The 21,071-nt window shown below is 44.9% G+C and overlaps 2 protein-coding genes across 8 annotated transcripts in view; one reads left to right on the top strand and one right to left on the bottom strand.

The window, feature by feature from the left end:
• Nucleotides 1–13,711, top strand: part of efr3ba (EFR3 homolog Ba (S. cerevisiae)) — a 58,836-nt gene extending 45,125 nt beyond the window's left edge. For all 7 annotated transcript variants that reach the window (XM_064928760.1, XM_064928759.1, XM_064928765.1 and 4 more), the window contains exons 18-22: nt 306–433; nt 1,757–1,848; nt 6,837–6,885; nt 7,073–7,179; nt 10,899–13,711. In XM_064928760.1, coding sequence (XP_064784832.1) covers nt 306–433; nt 1,757–1,848; nt 6,837–6,885; nt 7,073–7,179; nt 10,899–11,048 — 526 coding nt within the window. In that variant the 3' untranslated portion in view covers nt 11,049–13,711. The remainder of the gene's footprint in view (nt 1–305; nt 434–1,756; nt 1,849–6,836; nt 6,886–7,072; nt 7,180–10,898) is intronic.
• A 1,364-nt stretch (nt 13,712–15,075) lies between these two features.
• Nucleotides 15,076–19,507, bottom strand: LOC135508507 (pro-opiomelanocortin A). Its single transcript, XM_064928758.1, has 3 exons — nt 19,019–19,507; nt 18,001–18,123; nt 15,076–15,855 (listed from the first exon to the last, which is right to left on the bottom strand). The coding sequence occupies exons 2-3, from the start codon at nt 18,115–18,117 to the stop codon at nt 15,250–15,252; spliced, it is 723 nt and encodes a 240-aa protein (XP_064784830.1). The 5' UTR covers nt 18,118–18,123; nt 19,019–19,507; the 3' UTR covers nt 15,076–15,249.
• Nucleotides 19,508–21,071: the final 1,564 nt, after the last annotated feature.

Below are 21,071 nucleotides of genomic sequence, written 5' to 3'. Positions count from 1 at the left end.
CACTAAGACACAAGAACAGTGTGTAAATTATAACACATTAGTGCAGGAAATGTATTAAAATACTGGAAGTGAATGCTGGAATTAAGCAAATGATCAAAAGCTGTGTTTGTTAAGAAAATAGAAATCTGTCTCTAAAGAATGCCTGTTCTGTCCAGTGATTTAATATAAATGCCCAGGCTGCTACTGCTAATGATAACGCTAACGCTAATGATAACGCTAACGCTAATGATAACGCTAACGCTAATGATAATGCTAATCATAATGCTAATGGTAACGCTAATGCTAATGATAATGTGTGTTCCCAGAGTTCCAGAGTCTCTAGAGCGAGTGGAGGGAGAGGTTTTGTTCCAGCAGTTTCAGATCGCTGAGGTGCTGGGAGGAAGTGGCTACAACATAGACATCCTGAACACACCGTTCACACCCCAGATCACAGGTACACACACACACACACACACACACACACACACACACACACACACACACACACACACACACACACACACACACACACACACACACACACACACACACACACACACACACTCTGTAGCAGACTGCAGTATGTCACACCATAGCAGAAAGCAGTATGTCACACTGTAGCAGACAGCAGTATGTATCACACTGTAGCAGACAGCAGTATGTATCACACTGTAGCAGACAGCAGTATGTATCACACTGTAGCAGACAGCAGTATGTCACACTGTAGCAGACAGCAGTATGTCACACTGTAGCAGACAGCAGTATGTCACACTGTAGCAGACAGCAGTATGTCACACTGTAGCAGACAGCAGTATGTCACACTGTAGCAGACAGCAGTATGTATCACACTGTAGCAGACAGCAGTATGTATCACACTGTAGCAGACAGCAGTATGTCACACTGTAGCAGACAGCAGTATGTCACACTGTAGCAGACAGCAGTATGTCACACTGTAGCAGACAGCAGTATGTCACACTGTAGCAGACAGCAGTATGTATCACACTGTAGCAGACAGCAGTATGTATCACACTGTAGCAGACAGCAGTATGTCACACTGTAGCAGACAGCAGTATGTATCACACTGTAGCAGACAGCAGTATGTATCACACTGTAGCAGACAGCAGTATGTCACACCGTAGCAGACAGCAGTATGTCACACTGTAGCAGACAGCAGTATGTCACACTGTAGCAGACAGCAGTATGTCACACCGTAGCAGACAGCAGTATGTCACACTGTAGCAGACAGCAGTATGTCACACTGTAGCAGACAGCAGTATGTCACACCGTAGCAGACAGCAGTATGTCACACCGTAGCAGACAGCAGTATGTATCACACTGTAGCAGACAGCAGTATGTCACACTGTAGCAGACAGCAGTATGTCACACCGTAGCAGACAGCAGTATGTCACACCGTAGCAGATAGCAGTATGTCACACCGTAGCAGACAGCAGTATGTCACACTGTAGCAGACAGCAGTATGTCACACTGCAGCAGACAGCAGTATGTATCACACTGTAGCAGACAGCTGCATGTCACACTGTAGCAGACAGCAGTATGTCACACTGTAGCAGACAGCAGTATGTCACACCGTAGCAGACTGCAGTATGTCACACTTTAGCAGACAGCAGTATGTCACACTGTAGCAGACAGCAGTATGTATCACACTGTAGCAGACAGCAGTATGTCACACTGTAGCAGACAGCAGTATGTATCACACCGTAGCAGACAGCAGTATGTCACACCGTAGCAGACTGCACTATGTGTCTATGTGTTGTAGATGAGGATCGCCTGTCGAAGAGGAAAAGTATAGGAGACACCATCTCTCTTCAGATGGACATGGAACCACGATATAGCCCAGAGAGAGAACAGGTAGACTGTGTGTGTGTGTGTGTTCTCTCTTGAGGCCAGGATTCAATCAGATCAGTGGTATCACGCGTGAGCTGACAATTTGCATAGCTTTTCATTGCTTTTGTTTAGGCAGTGTCAGAGGTGGATCTGCGTTAGGCCTGCACGGGGTCACTGTTACAAAACCACAGCCATCAAATCAAATGTATTTATATAGCCCTTCGTACATCAGCTGATATCTCAAAGTGCTGTACAGAAACCCAGACTAAAACCCCCACACAGCAAGCAATGCAGGTGTAGAAGCACGGTGGCTAGGAAAAACTCCCTAGAAAGGCCAAAACCTAGGAAGAAACCTAGAGAGGAACCAGTCTCTGAGGAGTGGCCAGTCCTCTTCTGGCTGTGCCGGGTGAAGATTATAACAGAACATGGCCAAGATGTTCAAATGTTCATAAATGACCATCATGGTCAAATAATAATAAGGCAGAACAGTTGAAACTTGAGCAGCAGCACGGCCAGGTGGACTGGGGACAGCAGGGAGTCATCATGCCAGGTAGTCCTGAGGCATGGTCCTAGGGCTCAGGTCCTCCGAGAGAGAGAAAGAAAGAGAGAATTAGAGAGAGCATACATAAATTCGCACAGGACATCGAATAGGACAGGAGAAGTACTCCAGATATAACAAACTGACCCTAGCCCCCCAACACAAACTACTGCAGCATAAATACTGGAGGCTGAGACAGGAGGGGTCGGGAGACACTGTGGCCCCATCCGATGATACCCCCAGACAGGGGCAGGATATAACCCCACAGGAGGGGTCAGGAGACACTGTGGCCCCATCCGATGATACCCCCAGACAGGGGCAGGATATAACCCCACAGGAGGGGTCAGGAGACACTGTGGCCCCATCCGATGATACCCCCAGACAGGGCAACACAGGCTGGATATAACCCCACAGGAGGGGTCAGGAGACACTGTGGCCCCATCCGATGATACCCCCAGACAGGGGCAGGATAGAACCCCACAGGAGGGGTCAGGAGACACTGTGGCCCCATCTGATGATACCCCCAGACAGGGCAACACAGGCTGGATATAACCCCACAGGAAGGGTCAGGAGACACTGTGGCCCCATCCGATGATACCCCCAGACAGGGGCAGGATAGAACCCCACAGGATTGGTCATCCTTATAATCCAAACGTTTAGAAATACATTTCTACTGCTGCTGATGTCATAAACCCTCAAAGTTCCAGAACTGAGTGAAAATGGCAGCCATCTTGGTCAGGGAGAAATCCAAACCAGTCTAATTGGAATGAATGGAGAGACAATAAGTAAGGCATGTGATGTGTCAGTCAAATAGAATTACTGTCAACCTAATATATTGTTATGTACCGTAGTTTACACAGGTTTTATACAACGTAGATGTAAACAGACTGTAAATGTCTCAATTCTTGGAAAACCGTGAGTGTTATTATATTATAAACTGCGTAGTTCGAGCCCTGAATGCTGATTGGCTGACAGCCGTGAGTGTTATTATATATTATAAACTGGGTGCTTTGAGCCCCGAAGGCTGATTGGCTGACAGCCGTGAGTGTTATTATACATTATAAACTGGGTGGTTCGAGCCCTGAATGCTGATTGGCTGACAGCCATGAGTGTTATTATACATTATAAACTGGGTGGTTCGAGCCCTGAATGCTGATTGGCTGACAGCCATGAGTGTTATTATACATTATAAACTGGGTGGTTCGAGCCCTGAATGCTGATTGGCTGACAGCCATGAGTGTTATTATACATTATAAACTGGGTGGTTCGAGCCCTGAATGCTGATTGGCTGACAGCCGTGAGTGTTATTATATATTATAAACTGGGTGCTTTGAGCCCCGAAGGCTGATTGGCTGACAGCCGTGAGTGTTATTATACATTATAAACTGGGTGGTTCGAGCCCTGAATGCTGATTGGCTGACAGCCATGAGTGTTATTATACATTATAAACTGGGTGGTTCGAGCCCTGAATGCTGATTGGCTGACAGCCATGAGTGTTATTATACATTATAAACTGGGTGGTTCGAGCCCTGAATGCTGATTGGCTGACAGCCATGAGTGTTATTATACATTATAAACTGGGTGGTTCGAGCCCTGAATGCTGATTGGCTGACAGCCATGAGTGTTATTATACATTATAAACTGGGTGGTTCGAGCCCTGAATGCTGATTGGCTGACAGCCGTGAGTGTTATTATATATTATAAACTGGGTGCTTTGAGCCCCGAAGGCTGATTGGCTGACAGCCGTGAGTGTTATTATACATTATAAACTGGGTGGTTCGAGCCCTGAATGCTGATTGGCTGACAGCCATGAGTGTTATTATACATTATAAACTGGGTGGTTCGAGCCCTGAATGCTGATTGGCTGACAGCCATGAGTGTTATTATACATTATAAACTGGGTGGTTCGAGCCCTGAATGCTGATTGGCTGACAGCCATGAGTGTTATTATACATTATAAACTGGGTGGTTCGAGCCCTGAATGCTGATTGGCTGACAGCCGTGAGTGTTATTATATATTATAAACTGGGTGCTTTGAGCCCCGAAGGCTGATTGGCTGACAGCCGTGAGTGTTATTATACATTATAAACTGGGTGGTTTGAGCCCTGAATGCTGATTGGCTATAGATACAATATAGATACAATATCTTCCTTGTCCTATCATCTACCGATGTCAGTCAGTGTACGGCTGTGGATTGACTGCACTGTCTGAGTGGAATGTTCTGGAACCATTCCTCTAAAATTGACTGCATTGTCTGAGTGGAATGTTCTGGAACCATTCCTCTAAAATTGACTGCATTGTTTGAGTGGATTGTTCTGGAACCATTCCTCTAAAATTGACTGCATTGTTTGAGTGGATTGTTCTGGAACCATTCCTCTAAAACTGACTGCATTGTTTGAGTGGATTGTTCTGGAACCATTCCTCTAAAATTGACTGCATTGTCTGAGTGGATTGTTCTGGAACCATTCCTCTAAAATTGACTGCATTGTTTGAGTGGATTGTTCTGGAACCATTCCTCTAAAATTGACTGCATTGTTTGAGTGGATTGTTCTGGAACCATTCCTCTAAAATTGACTGCATTGTTTGAGTGGATTGTTCTGGAACCATTCCTATAAAATTGACTGCATTGTCTGAGTGGATTGTTCTGGAACCATTCCTCTAAAATTGACTGCATTGTTTGAGTGGATTGTTCTGGAACCATTCCTCTAAAATTGACTGCATTGTTTGAGTGGATTGTTCTGGAACCATTCCTCTAAAATTGACTGCATTGTCTGAGTGGATTGTTCTGGAACCATTCCTCTAAAATTGACTGCATTGTTTGAGTGGATTGTTCTGGAACCATTCCTCTAAAATTGACTGCATTGTTTGAGTGGATTGTTCTGGAACCATTCCTCTAAAATTGACTGCATTGTCTGAGTGGATTGTTCTGGAACCATTCCTCTAAAATTGACTGCATTGTTTGAGTGGATTGTTCTGGAACCATTCCTCTAAAATTGACTGCATTGTTTGAGTGGATTGTTCTGGAACCATTCCTCTAAAATTGACTGCATTGTCTGAGTGGATTGTTCTGGAACCATTCCTCTAAAATTGACTGCATTGTCTGAGTGGATTGTTCTGGAACCATTCCTCTAAAATTGACTGCATTGTCTGAGTGGATTGTTCTGGAACCATTCCTCTAAAATTGACTGCATTGTCTGAGTGGATTGTTCTGGAACCATTCCTCTAAAATTGACTGCATTGTTTGAGTGGATTGTTCTGGAACCATTCCTCTAAAATTGACTGCATTGTCTGAGTGGATTGTTCTGGAACCATTCCTCTAAAATTGACTGCTGTAAGGGATTTCCTCCTCTTCTGCCGAAGAGGAGAGGCGAAAAGGATCAGAGGACCAACATGCGGCGTGGTAAGTGTCCATGGTTCTTTTTAATACGTAAATGTACACATGAACAACTGACTACAAAAACAAGAACTGTGAAAAACCCCAAACAGTCCTATCTGGTGCAGAGACAGGAACAATCACCCACAAACACACAGTGAAACCCAGGCTACCTAAGTATTAATCTCAATCAGAGACAACTAATGACACCCGCCTCTGATTGAGAACCATACTAGGCCGAAACATAGAAATACCCAAATCATAGAAAAACAAACATAGACTGCCAATCCAACTCACGCCCTGACCATACTAAATAAAGACAAAACAAAGGAAATAAAGGTCAGAACGTGACAACTGCATTGTTTGAGTGGAATGTTCTGGAACCATTCCTCTAAAATTGACTGGCTAGCCAGGTAACAAACATACAGTGTGTACATTAACAAAATGTCTGACCTTTTTATATCGTCATGTCCATTTTAGTATTATAATTCCTAAGTCTATGACAACTCAAATGTTTATTAATAAATTAAAAGAAGAAAAAAGAAAAATATATATTTTTTTTATCAGCCTAATCGTGTGGTGTAGGTTATATCACACATTCCGGTGTTGGAATTTGATTTGACAGCTCGAACACATCTACACCTCCGACACCGCCAAAACATGAGCAATGAATAGCTATGAGTTTGTAGCCTAGCACGGATTGAATCCCGGCCTAACTCTCTCACTACCGTTGTCCATGGATTGAATCCCAGCCGAACTCTCTCATTACTATCCTTGTTGTCCATGGATTGAATCCCAGCCGAACTCTCTCACTACTATCCTTGTTGTCCACGGATTGAATCCCGGCCTAACTCTCTCACTACCGTTGTCCATGGATTGAATCCCAGCCTAACTCTCTCATTACTATCCTTGTTGTCCACGGATTGAATCCCAGCCTAACTCTCTCACTACTATCCTTGTTGTGCACGGATTGAATCCCAGCCTAACTCTCTCACTACTATCCTTGTTGTGCACGGATTGAATCCCAGCCTAACTCTCTCACTACTATCCTTGTTGTGCACGGATTGAATCCCAGCCTAACTCTCTCCTTGTTGATCACAGAAGTCTCCAGCAGAACAGATCACCTTTGAGACTCTGAAGAATGCCATCGGTAAGATTGTCGCATTCTACATCTCTTATTGCTTTGGATAAAAGCATATTTTAATCTCTGTCTCTGTCTTTGAAAGCATATTGTCTTTCAAAACAAATTGTCTTTCAAAGCATATTGTCTTTCAAAACACATGATTGTTTTCTGATGTTTTGAAAGACAATAACCCTCTGCTCTCTCTCTCACTCAGTGGATAGTGTGAATGGTGAAGAGCAGGAGAGGGAGAAGAGGAGACTGGTGGTAGAGAGGTTTCAGACCGCCCCCTTCGAGGAGATTGCCGCCCACTGTGGGGCCAAGGTGAGTCTTGACCCCTGACATTTAACCCCTTGACCTAGAATGAAATAGAATGGCTCCGTTTTCCGGGCTCCTGACCAATCTATTTTGTGTGTGTTATTTTTTTAAATATACTTTTAACTTTTTTCGTACATGTTTCCACCATCATTTCATCTATATTTTTTGTATTCGTCTATTTACCACCACAAACCGACCACTAAGACAGTAATTCAACAACTGTTTAAGGCATTTATTGTCACAAATAAATGCTGATCCAGAGGCAGTGCTTCTAGTAGCTGGGGATTTTAATGCAGGAAAACTGAAGTCAATGCCACAGATGTCACACGTTTTGAAGAAGCGTGCGATTGGCATGCTGACCGCAGGACTGTACAGCAGAGCTGTTTGCCTGGAGAATTTAACGTTATTGAGTAATTTCTCTACCATAAACTGAATCCAACGTAATTTTTTAGAGATTTTTACAGTACGTCCAACTGGCCTCACAACCACAGACCACGTGTAACCATGCCAACCCAGGACCTCTACATCCGTGTATGGCATCGTGTGGGTCGAGTGGTTTGCTGATGTCAACGTTGTGAACAGAGTTCCCCATGGTGGCGGTGGGGTTATGGTATGAGGCAGGCATAAGCTACAGACAACGAAATCAATTGCATTTTATCAATGGCAATTTGAATCCACAGAGAGACCGTGATGAGATCCTGAGGACCTTTGTCGTACCATTCATCCACCACCATTACCTCATGTTTCAGCATGATAATGGTCTGTCCCATGTCGCAAAGATCTGTACACAATTCCTGGAAGCTGAAAATATTATTCCATGGCCTGCATACTCATCACACATGTCGCAGATTGAGCATGTTTGGGATGCTCTGGATCGACGTGTACGACAGCATGTTCCAGTTCCTGCCAATATCCAGCAACTTCGCACAGCCGTTGAAGAGGAGTGGAACAACATTCCACAGGCCACAATCAACAGCCTGATCAACTCTGTGTGAAGGAGATGTGTCGCGCTGCATGAGGCAAATGGGGGTCACACCAGATACTGACTGGTGTTCTGATCGACGGGCGCTACCTTTTTATTTTAAGGTATCTGTGACCAACCGATGCATATCTGTATTCCCAGTCATGTTTAAATCCATAGATCAGGACCTAATGAATTTATTTACTTTGACTGATTTCCTTTATAGAAACTGTAACTCAGTAAAAATCTTAGAAATTGTTCCATGTTGCGTTTAATTTCGTTCAGTAACTTATACAGGCTCGATGTACACTCACTGGACTCTACACACACACACGCACGCGCGCGCACACACACACACACACACACACACACCTCAATATTACCTCAATTACCTCGACTAACCTGTACCCCTCCCTAAATGGTCATATTACCTCAATTACCTCGACTAACCTGTACCCCTACCTAAATGGTCATATTACCTCAATTACCTCGACTAACCTGTACCACTACCTAAATGGTCATATTACCTCAATTACCTCGACTAACCTGTACCCCTACCTAAATGGTCATATTACCTCAATTACCTCGACTAACCTGTACCACTACCTAAATGGTCATATTACCTCAATTACCTCGACTAACCTGTACCCCTACCTAAATGGTCATATTACCTCAATTACCTCGACTAACCTGTACCACTACCTACATGGTCATATTACCATAACTGACCTGTACCACTACCTAAATGGTCATATTACCTCAATTACCTCGACTAACCTGTACCCCTACCTAAATGGTCATATTACCTCAATTACCTCGACTAACCTGTACCCCTACCTACATGGTCATATTACCATAACTGACCTGTACCCCTACCTACATGGTCATATTACCATAACTGAACTGTACCCCTACCTACATGGTCATATTACCTCGACTAACCTGTACCCCTACCTACATGGTCATATTACCATAACTGACCTGTACCACTACCTACATGGTCATATTACCATAACTGACCTGTACCCCTACCTACATGGTCATATTACCATAACTGAACTGTACCACTACCTACATGGTCATATTACCATAGCTGACCTGTACCCCTACCTACATGGTCATATTACCATAACTGACCTGTACCCCTACCTACATGGTCATATTACCATAACTGACCTGTACCCCTACCTACATGGTCATATTACCATAACTGAACTGTACCACTACCTACATGGTCATATTACCATAACTGAACTGTACCACTACCTACATGGTCATATTACCATAACTGACCTGTACCACTACCTACATGGTCATATTACCTCGACTAACCTGTACCACTACCTACATGGTCATATTACCATAACTGAACTGTACCACTACCTACATGGTCATATTACCATAACTGAACTGTACCACTACCTACATGGTCATATTACCATAACTGAACTGTACCACTACCTACATGGTCATATTACCATAACTGACCTGTACCCCTACCTACATGGTCATATTACCATAACTGACCTGTACCCCTACCTACATGGTCATATTACCTCAATTACCTCGACTAACCTGTACCCCTACCAACAAGGTCATATTACCTCGACTAACCTGTACCCCTACCTACATGGTCATATTACCATAACTGACCTGTACCACTACCTACATGGTCATATTACCATAACTGACCTGTACCCCTACCAACAAGGTCATATTACCATAACTGACCTGTACCACTACCTACATGGTCATATTACCATAACTGACCTGTACCCCTACCAACAAGGTCATATTACCATAACTGAACTGTACCACTACCTACATGGTCATATTACCTTAACTGACCTGTACCCCTACCAACAAGGTCATATTACCTCGACTAACCTGTACCCCTACCTACATGGTCATATTACCATAACTGAACTGTACCACTACCTACATGGTCATATTACCTTAACTGACCTGTACCCCTACCTACATGGTCATATTACCTCAATTACCTCGACTAACCTGTACCCCTACCTAAATGCTCATATTACCTCAATTACCTCGACTAACCTGTACCCCTACCAACAAGGTCATATTACCTCGACTAACCTGTACCCCTACCTACATGGTCATATTACCATAACTGACCTGTACCACTACCTACATGGTCATATTACCTTAGCTGACCTGTACCACTACCTACATGGTCATATTACCATAACTGAACTGTACCACTACCTACATGGTCATATTACCATAACTGAACTGTACCACTACCTACATGGTCATATTACCATAACTGAACTGTACCACTACCTACATGGTCATATTACCATAACTGACCTGTACCACTACCTACATGGTCATATTACCATAACTGACCTGTACCACTACCTACATGGTCATATTACCATAACTGACCTGTACCACTACCTACATGGTCATATTACCATAACTGACCTGTACCACTGCACATTGACTCGGTACCGGTACCACTCGTATGTAGCCTCGTTATTCTTATTTTATGTTGTTACTAATTTTCCTTGAGTTAGTTTTTTCACCATTCATACTTATTGAAACGTATTGTTGTACGTGATTCACGGTGAGGTCTACACCTGTTATATTTGTTTGACCTCTAACCTCTAATTCATATCTCTATCTGAATGTTGAAAGTACCCCCATGAACCAAATATTAACTGTGTGTGTGTGTGCGTGTGTGCGTGTGTGCGTGTGTGCGTGTGTGCGTGTGTGTGTGTGTGTGTGTGTATTCCAGTCCTCCCTGCTACAGAGTAAGCTGGACCAGATCTTTGAGCTGACAATCAGGCCGCCTCCCAGTCCCTCTGGCTCCGCCTCCCAAGGCCAGACCCCGACCCGCTCTGTTCCTGTTTACGAGATGAAATTCCCTGACCTCTGTGTTTACTAGACACACACATACATGCAAAACACTCTCACACACACCCTGACCTCTGTGTCTACTAGAGACACACACTCACACACACACACACACACACACACACACACACACACACACACACACACACACACACCGGTCTGTATCCTGGTCTGTCCTGGTATGTTCCCCACTGTTTTCTCTCTTTAGTGGGGACAATCCACAGAATTCCTGTTGTCTCTCTCTAGTGGGGACAATCTGTAGAATCCCTGCTGTCTCTCTATTTGGGACAATCCACAGAATCCCTGCTGTCTCTCTCTAGTGGGGACAATCTGTAGAATCCCTGCTGTCTCTCTCTATTTGGGACAATCTGTAGAATCCCTGCTGTCTCTCTATTTGGGACAATCTGTAGAATCCCTGCTGTCTCTCTCTAGTGGGGACAATCTGTAGAATTACTGTTGTCTCTCTCTATTAGGGACAATCTGTAGAATCCCTGTTGTCTCTCTCTAGTGGGGACAATCTGTAGAACCCCTGCTGTCTCTCTCTAGTGGGGACAATCTGTAGAATCCCCTCCATTGAAATACCAATGGAACTCCCCAACCATCATTGCATGTAATCAATGTTGTTGTGTGTTTGTATACAGCAATAACTCTATATAGTTCAGCAATAATGTGACATCACAAGATTATACAGAAAGTCTGTATGTGTGTGCGTACATACGTTGTACATTCACGTGTGTTACTACTGAATGTGAACCAGTGACTAAAGTGAATGTTATTGAGTGTTTGACACTGTGATGCATCCATGTACTGAGGAGTGTACCACAAAAGCAGGACCACACCGTCAGCAAAGAAAACTTAAGTTACTAAGAATATAGTATATTGTTTTAATTTATACAATTTCACTTTTAAGTCGGCCTTCAGTAGGAACCACAGAAAGTTAGCAGGCTGATTCTTTGATTCTGCTTTGTGACATCATACCCCCCCCTGGAACTACCCCACTGTGTACTAATATCAATCAAACAACAGTGTCCGTATCTAATCTACTCTATGATGTTATATTCTATTCTGCTCTGCTCTGGTGTACTCTACTCTTCTCTATTCTATTCTACACCTACATTGAACTCCTCTCCTCTACTCTACTATATTCTACTATATTCTATTCTTCTCTATTCTGCTCTATTCTGCTCTACTCTAATATATTCTACTCTACTCTATTCTGCTCTACTCTACTCTACTATATTCTGTTCTACTCTATTCTACTCTGTTATATTCCACTCTACTCTATTCTATGCTACTCTACTCTATTCTACTGTACTCTATTCTACGCTGTTATATTCCTCTCTACTCTACTATATTCTACTCTGCTATATTTTATTCTACTCTATTCCAATCTTCTCTACTCTACTCTACTCTATTCTACTCTACGCTACTCTATTCTACTTTACACTGCTCTACTCTATTCTACTCTATTCTATGATACTCTATTATATTCTACTCTACTCTATTCTACTCTTTTCTACTCTACTATATTATATTCTATAATATTCTACTCTATTCTACTCTACTTTATTCTGCTCTTCTAGTATTTTATTTTATATTCTATTCTATTCTTTTCTATTCTTCTCTATTCAATTCTACTCTACTCTACTCTACTATATTCTATTCTATAATATTCTACTCTATTCTACTCTACTTTATTCTACTCTTCTAGTATTTTATATTCTAGTCTATTCTATTCTATTCTTCTCTATGCTATTCTATTCTACTCTACTCTACTATATTATATTCTATAATATTCTACTCTAATCTACTCTACTTTATTCTACTCTTCTAGTATATTATATTCCAGTCTATTCTATTATATTCTAGTCTATTCTACTCTTTTCTACTCTACTATTTTATATTCTACTCTAATTAATTCTACTCTATTCTACTCTTTTCTACTCTACTATATTATATTATATTCTACTCTACTATTTTATATTCTACTCTAATTTATTCTACTCTATTCTATTCTAGTCTACTCTACTCACTGTGTCAGTGTAATCTCTGTTTCCAGTAATATTCTGAATGTCAATATTTAATCAAACTCTGAAAACAGAATCCTGTCAAACAAGACATGCAGAGTGATGCTGTGGCGTCTTGTTTGAGATCTGATACTGGATGCTCTGATGTTTTGTTCTCAGCGTGTGTGTGTGTGTGTGTGTGTGTGTGTGTGTGTGTGTGTGTGTGTGTGTGTGTGTGTGTGTGTGTGTGTGTGTGTGTGTGTGTGTGTGTGTGTGTGTGTGTAAGGCAAAGTCTCTCTTTCAGTTCATCTGTTGTAGCTGTTATATTGAAATCAATCTAGTCACAATATTCATGACAAATCATAACAAAATCATTGATTTGTTCTAGTTGATGAATATTGGTGATGGTGTGTGATTCAATGCTTTTGTTCCTTGGTATTATCATGATCATGCATTGAAACTTGTTCTGTTATTGGACCTCTGTGTATGTCCCTACCAGTCGCATGTCGGCATTGGTTTGTACACCTGTCTGTTAAAGTATGGTCTTTGTGTGTGTGTGTGTGTGTGTGTGTGGGTGTGTGTGTGTTGTCTTACTCTTCCCTGACTCTATGATGTTATGTCTAATTGTTTCTCTCTGTCACAGTTGTACATAGAATAATGAATATACAATTAAAATATAGAATTTTAACAGATGTGTGTGTTTGTGCTGTGTTTACATGGTGAGATGCAGGGCATTGTGTCAGTAAATGACAGCTGCTAGACTGTGGTTGATTGCAATAAAATAAAAAGTATCATTGAATCAGGGGTTGGAACCAGTTCAGGGAACAGAACTGAAAAATAACAACATTTATGGAGGAATGGAAACAGAACCATTTTTTGTATTTTAAAAAACAATGAACTATTATTGATCATTTTTTTGTTGCCATTTAGTAGACTCTCCTATCCAGACCAATTAGGGTTAAATGCCTTGCTCAAGAGCACATCGACTTTTTTTACGGCTCTGGGATTCGAACCAGCGACGTTCCGGTTACAATGCTCCCTTCATGTTTTATGTTTTGTTCCAAAAATATTCCTAATGTTTAGTATATAATATGTTTTAATGCTAGTAATAGCATAAAACACGTTCCAGTTCACGTCATGTCATGATGTTCAGCGCCAAGCCCCCTTCATGTCCACCCCTCTCTCTCTCACTCTTTCCCCTGCCGTGAAATTTCAGTCACATCTCACACCTGCAGTTATCTGACCAATCGAACGCGTTCCTTATAGCAAGCTTCTCTATCCGTGCTAATGGGCAGAGTAAATTGATGAGCTCTACTGTAAAACCGTTTCGATTTCATGGGTAAAAAAATGTACGAAAAGGAACTATAAGAATCGTTACTTGTTTTGGGTCTGAACCGGTTCAGAGCTTTCTTTTATTGTCGGAACACTGGATTGGAACCAGTTCAGAACTTTCTTTTATTGTCGGAACACTGGATTGGAACCAGTTCAGAACTTTCTTTTATTGTCGGAACACTGAATTGGAACCAGTTCAGAACTTTCTTTTATTGTCGGAACACTGGATTGGAACCAGTTCAGAACTTTCTTTTATTGTCGGAACACTGGATTGGAACCAGTTCAGAACTTTCTTTTATTGTCGGAACACTGGATTGGAACCAGTTCAGAACTTTCTTTTCTTGTCGGAACACTGGATTGGAACCAGTTCAGAACTTTCTTTTCTTGTCGGAACACTGGATTGGAACCGGTTCAGAACTTTCTTTTATTGTCGGAACACTGGATTGGAACCGGTTCAGAACTTTCTTTTATTGTCGGAACACTGGATTGGAACCGGTTCAGAACTTTCTTTTATTGTCGGAACACTGGATTGGAACCAGTTCAGAACTTTCTTTTATTGTCGGAACACTGGATTGGAACAACAATAATAGGGCTTCTGTTCGTAACGGAAGGATTGGAACATTATTTCAGTTCCATCCCCTGGTTGGAATGTTTCATTTATCATTTACAAAAATATTACATTCCAATAAATAATGTAATCATCACTCAGTGACAACAGCATTGTTCTGTACAGAGTTAGCATTTTATTGGAGACAAAATTACAGTATTAGCTAACATCATCGTTACGTCAGAGGACAGTGCTTTTAGCCAATCACAAAACAGGTCTGTCTCCTAATGGCAAATCAAATGAGAGCTTACTGGCTCTAAGTCCTACAGTGACATTCTCTTCCTCCCTCAACCCTGGAAATGGTATTTCCTCTCCCCCAATGCCCTTTTTTCTTCCCCTTCATCCCTCCCCCACTGCTCTCTCTTCTGCTGTCCGTCTTTGATAATGACGTTTTTGAACAGCGTGAGCAGTGGTTTCTGACTGCGCTCGTCCCAGCTCTTCATGAACCCTCCATAGCGCTTACTGACGGGCGGTCCGCTCCAGCGGAAGTGGTTCATCTTGTACGAGCCGTCTTTCTTCTCCTGAAGACTAAAAAACCCCTCCATGCCCTCTGCCTCTCCCCCCTCCGCAGTCCCAGCCTCCAGGGAGGGGTACATGGCGTCGTCGGTGCCCAGCTCTCGTCTCATCTCGCTGGGGAAGCCCTCGGAGGACTCCTCCTCCACACCGTTGGTGTAAACCTTCATCGGCCGACGCTTACGGCCCACAGGCTTTCCCCAGCGGAAGTGTTCCATGGAGTAGGAACGCTTGGCCTGGGGGGGGACACTGTTCTGCTGCTCCGTGGGGTACAGGGGGGAGGATGGGGAGAGGACGGACAGAGGTAAGTAGAGGGGAGGAGAGTCAGAGTCGGAGGGGGACGGGGGTTGGAGGTCAGAACGACAGAGCTGGATACACTCCTGAGAGAGAGGAGCGGGGAGGAGAGAGAAGAGGGAGAGGGGAGGAGGGAGAGGGGTGAGAGAGAGGAGAGAGAGGAGCGGGGAGGAGAGAGAGGAGAGGAAGAGGAGTGAGAGAGAGGAGCGGAGAGGAGAGAGAGAGGAGGGAGAGGAGCGGGGAGGAGAGAGAAGAGGGAGAGGAGTGAGAGAGAGGAGCGGAGAGGAGAGAGAGAGGAGGGAGAGGAGAGGAGAGAGCGAGAGAGGAGGGAGAGGAGCGGGAGGAGGGAGAGGAGAGGAAGAGGAGTGAGAGAGAGGAGCGGAGAGGAGAGAGAGGAGAGGAAGAGGAGTGAGAGAGAGGAGCGGAGAGGAGAGAGAGAGGAGGGAGAGGAGAGGAGAGAGCGAGAGAGGAGGGAGAGGAGCGGGAGGAGTGAGAGGAGAGGAAGAGGAGTGAGAGAGAGGAGCGGAGAGGAGAGGAGAGAGAGAGGAGGAGAGGAGAGGAGAGAGAGGGGTGAGAGAGAGGAGAGAGAGGAGCGGGGAGGAGAGAGAGGAGAGGAAGAGGAGTGAGAGAGAGGAGCGGAGAGGAGAGAGAGAGGAGGGAGAGGAGCGGGGAGGAGAGAGGAGCGGAGAGGAGAGAGAGAGGAGGGAGAGGAGAGGAGAGAGCGAGAGAGGAGGGAGAGGAGCGGGAGGAGGGAGAGGAGAGGAAGAGGAGTGAGAGAGAGGAGCGGAGAGGAGAGAGAGGAGAGGAAGAGGAGTGAGAGAGAGGAGCGGAGAGGAGAGAGAGAGGAGGGAGAGGAGAGGAGAGAGCGAGAGAGGAGGGAGAGGAGCGGGAGGAGTGAGAGGAGAGGAAGAGGAGTGAGAGAGAGGAGCGGAGAGGAGAGGAGAGAGAGAGGAGGAGAGGAGAGGAGAGAGCGAGAGAGGAGGGAGAGGAGCGGGAGGAGAGAGAGGAGAGGAAGAGGAGTGAGAGAGAGGAGCGGAGAGGAGAGAGAGAGGAGGGAGAGGAGAGGGGAGGAGAGAGAGGAGAGGAAGAGGAGTGAGAGAGAGGAGCGGAGAGGAGAGGAGAGAGAGAGGAGGAGAGGAGAGGAGAGAGCGAGAGAGGAGGGAGAGGAGCGGGAGGAGAGAGAGGAGAGGAAGAGGAGTGAGAGAGGCGGAGAGGAGAGAGAGAGGAGGGAGAGGAGAGGGGAGGAGAGAGAGGAGAGGAAGAGGAGTGAGAGAGAGGAGCGGAGAGGAGAGAGAGAGGAGGGAGAGGAGAGGAGAGAGCGAGAGAGGAGGGAGAGGAGCGGGAGGAGAGAGAGGAGAGGAAGAGGAGTGATAGAGAGGAGCGGAGAGGAGAGAGAGAGGAGGGAGAGGAGAGGAGAGAGCGAGAGAGGAGGGAGAGGAGCGGGAGGAGAGAGAGGAGAGGAAGAGGAGTGATAGAGAGGAGAGGAGAGAGCGAGAGAGGAGGGAGAGGAGCGGGAGGAGGGAGAGGAGTGAGAGAGAGGAGAGAGAGGAGCGGGGAGGAGAGAGAGGAGAGGAAGAGGAGTGATAGAGAGGAGAGGAAGAGGAGTGATAGAGAGGAGAGGAGAGGAGAGAGAGAGAGAGAGAGAGAGGAGGGAGAGGAGCGGAGAGGAGAGAGAGAGAGAGAGAGGAGGGAGAAGAGGGAGAGGAGCGGAGAGGAGAGAGAGAGGAGGGAGATGAGCGGGGAGAGAGAGAGAGGAGTGAGAGAGGAGAGAGAGAGGAGGGAGAGGAGCAGAGAGGAGAGAGAGGGAGAGAGAGCGAGAGGAGGGAGAGTAGCGGAGAGGGAGAGAGAGAGGAGGGAGAGGAGAGGGAGAGAGAGAGAGGAGCGGAGAGGAGAGAGGGAGAGAGAGAGAGGAGGGAGAGGAGCGGAGAGGAAAGAGAGAGAGGAGGGAGAGGAGCGGAGAGGAGAGCGAGAGAGGAGGGAGAAGAGGGAGAGGAGCAGAGAGGAGAGAGAGGAGGGAGAAGAGGGAGAGGAGCGGAGAGGAGAGAGAGAGGAGGGAGAGAGGAGGGAGAGGAGAGAGGAGAGGTGGGAGAGAGAGGAGGGAGAGAAGAGAGGAGAGAGGTTAGGTGTGTAGCAGTAGAATAACACTCTCAGTCGTAACCGCTCTCTTACATACTTGAGCTTACAACATTTGGAAAACATTCTGCTCTTTCTTTGCAATGTTTCTTGCTCACCAGGAGGTTGTTTTCAGAGCTGAGGTCATGACAGTGAGGATTCTCCCAGCACTGACCTTTCACCCCTCTGACCACGCCCACCACGGCCATAGCCAAGAGCCACGCAGGACACAGCATCTTCACCTTGCACACACACAGAACACAGTTCACGGCATGATGTGGCTAAACTACACTCTCAGAAAAAATAAAGAGTGCTATGTAGCATCATTTGTCCCTGTAGGAGAACCCCCTGAAAACGGGTCAAAATAGAACCATTTCCAGGTCAGATGGACCCATGGAACACACCTGAAAATAGAACCATTTCCAGGTCAGATGGACCCATGGAATACACCTGGGTTCAAAAGCCTGTAAAAGGATGCTATTTTGGAACCAGAAACAGTTCTATCTGATCTTAAATGTTTATATCTGGAGAAAATAATTCTCAGAGGGTCCCCCTACAGGGACACATGGATACATACAGTCCACAGCACCCTGTAAGTACGCAGCATAGGTGGAGTTTACTGCTGTAATTGACTTCTGAACATCGTCATTAATTGAAGGATTACAGATGAGGGTGACAAAAAAATTTGGGGGGACATTTCTTAACTAACGACTCAATTACACTTTATATTTTCCCTAGAAAGCTCATGACTGACCGACGGACTGACTGATTGACGGACAGACAGTCTGATTGACGGACTGACTGATTGACTGACTGATTGACGAACGGACGATGAGCTAACACCACTTTTCTCACTTTTTTTATGCGAACAAGTAAAGAATATTAAACATTTGCCTCATCAATTATAACACCCCATTGCAGCAGAGGACTAGATGTGATTTAGTGGAATAATGAGAATTTAGTTAAATGATCATGTTAATTAATGGCAATCACTTTAAAGAACGATATAATTATATAAATGTAATTATCATTACAACATAAATAATTACTAGATAATTGAAAATATAACGTTTAGAATTCAGTATTCTGTTTATAATAATTCTCAAATGTAAATAATAGTAATCTGATGTCACCAACCTGTCGCCAAAGCTCTCTCTCTTCTCGCTCTTCTCTCTCTCTTCTCGCTCTTCTCTCTCTCTTCTCGCTCTTCTCTCTCTCTTCTCGCTCTTCTCTCTCCCTTCTCGCTCTTCACTCTCTCTTCTCGCTCTTCACTCTCTCTTCTCGCTCTTCTCTCTCTCTTCTCGCTCTTCCCTCTCTCTTCTCAATCTTCTCTCTCTCTTCTCGCTCTTCTCTCTCTCTTCTCGCTCTCCTCTCTCTTCTCGCTCTTCTCTCTCTCCTCGCTCTTCACTCTCTCTTCTCGCTCTTCTCTCTCTTCTCGCTCTTCTCGCTCTTCTCTCTCTCTTCTCGCTCTTCTCTCTCTCTCTTGTCTCTCTTCTTTCCTCCAACCAATCAATCACTTTTCTCTTCCGAGGAGTTGTCTTCTCAAGTGTCTGCACTGTTGTCCGTCTGTGTGTCCGAGAGTGTGTATGTTTGAGAGTGTGTTTGTGTGTCTCTCTGTCTCTGGACGTCTCTCTTTTATACCTGAAACTGAGTGACGGTGGCTTTCAAGGCCACCCAGAGCCCCGGGTTGCCCCCCCCCCACCACAGCCCTTAAGAAAAGAAAGCCACACACACACACACACACACACACACACACACACACACACACACACACAAACACACCAGAAGGATTAAGTGTGTACACCTGATGAGTGTCCAACGCATAACAAACAACATGACAAATGTCCAGTCTTTGTCCACCAGTTAGGGACTTGAACGTCAACGGAGTGAACAGGTGGATTATCGGGGGTCTGCCATGGCGTCAGAAGAGGAAGCTTGTCGTCTGTATGCTGAAGGTGTGGAGTTACTCTGATCTGTGTGGTCCAGGGCTCTGACTGACATCTGGCTGCTGCTCTTTTGTCTACTGGATTTAACACCTGTCACCTGTCACCTATCACCTGTCCGTCACATGTCACATGTCACATGTCATCTGTCACATGTCACCTGTCACCTGTCACCTGTCCGTCACATGTCACATGTCATCTGTCACCTGTCACCTGTCCGTCACATGTCACCTGTCACCTGTCACCTGTCCGTCACATGTCACATGTCATCTGTCACCTGTCACCTGCCCGTCACATGTCACCTGTCACCTGTCACCTGTCACCCGTCACCTGTCACCTGTCCGTCACCTGTCACCTGTCACCTGTCACCTGTCCGTCACATGTCACATGTCACATGTCATCTGTCACCTGTCACCTGTCACCTGTCCGTCACCTGTCACCCGTCACCTGTCTGGATTAACACCTTATAAGAGGCTGTGTCAATTCTGGGTCCGTACCTGTCAGGAGGAAGATATGATGAAGATGCTAGAAGGAAGAGTAGATACTAAAAACCTGCGAAATCTTGATTGGTTCAAATAACCAGTGACTAAAAAAGCCAAACACCGGATCTATTTCTGGTCGTTAGCAATCGGGGGTCCCCTTTAGTATAAAGACAGATCAATGGTGGCATTTATGTTGACAGAGTCTGTCCACCAGAGATTAAAGGCTGAGTGACAGACAGGATGGAGTGACTGGAGGTTGGAGGGAGGAGAGAATAGGAGGGTGGCAAGAGGGCGATGACCTCTGTTGACCTCCTCTTATCAAGACTTCAGCCATTCAACGGGGACCTGCTCTGTGTCAATGGCCATTCACATTCAATTTAATTAAATTCACACACACACACACACACAAGGACACACACACACACACACACACCCGTGCATTCACGCACACACAAAGACACACACAGGGGTCATTCAATGGGAAACTGCTAAGTGACAAGGTCTCAGAGTGTCTAACTTCATTCTAAGTCTAGAAATGGACAAGAGAATATCCATTAGATCTGACCTTGGCTTGTTGTACACATACACACACACACACTGGGGGCGCAAAGAGCTTTAATGTTTTGTGGAGTGGAGGAGACATTCAGTGACCTCATTGATGGAAACACACCTCTGAACGTCTCCTCTTAGATGGAACAGTTTATTGACAGAGTTTCCCATTAAGACAAAATGTGAAGAAAAAAAACAACAACAACATTGGCTTGG

The sequence above is a fragment of the Oncorhynchus masou genome, chromosome 21 (genome assembly GCF_036934945.1).
Source record: "Oncorhynchus masou masou isolate Uvic2021 chromosome 21, UVic_Omas_1.1, whole genome shotgun sequence".
Classification (NCBI taxonomy): domain Eukaryota; kingdom Metazoa; phylum Chordata; class Actinopteri; order Salmoniformes; family Salmonidae; genus Oncorhynchus; species Oncorhynchus masou.
Note: the sequence above shows the minus strand (reverse complement) of the source record. Positions and strands in the feature narration are given on the sequence as shown.

What these genes read in the sequence shown, in the direction of transcription:
- LOC135508507 (XM_064928758.1), bottom strand. Translation starts at nt 18,117, where the DNA reads ATGCTGTGTCCTGCGTGGCTCTTGGCTATGGCCGTGGTGGGCGTGGTC. An exon ending in GCTCTGAAAACAACCTCCTG is followed by an intron (nt 15,856 to 18,000) that starts GTGAGCAAGAAA and finishes CCTCTCTCTCAG; the next exon opens with GAGTGTATCCAGCTCTGTCG.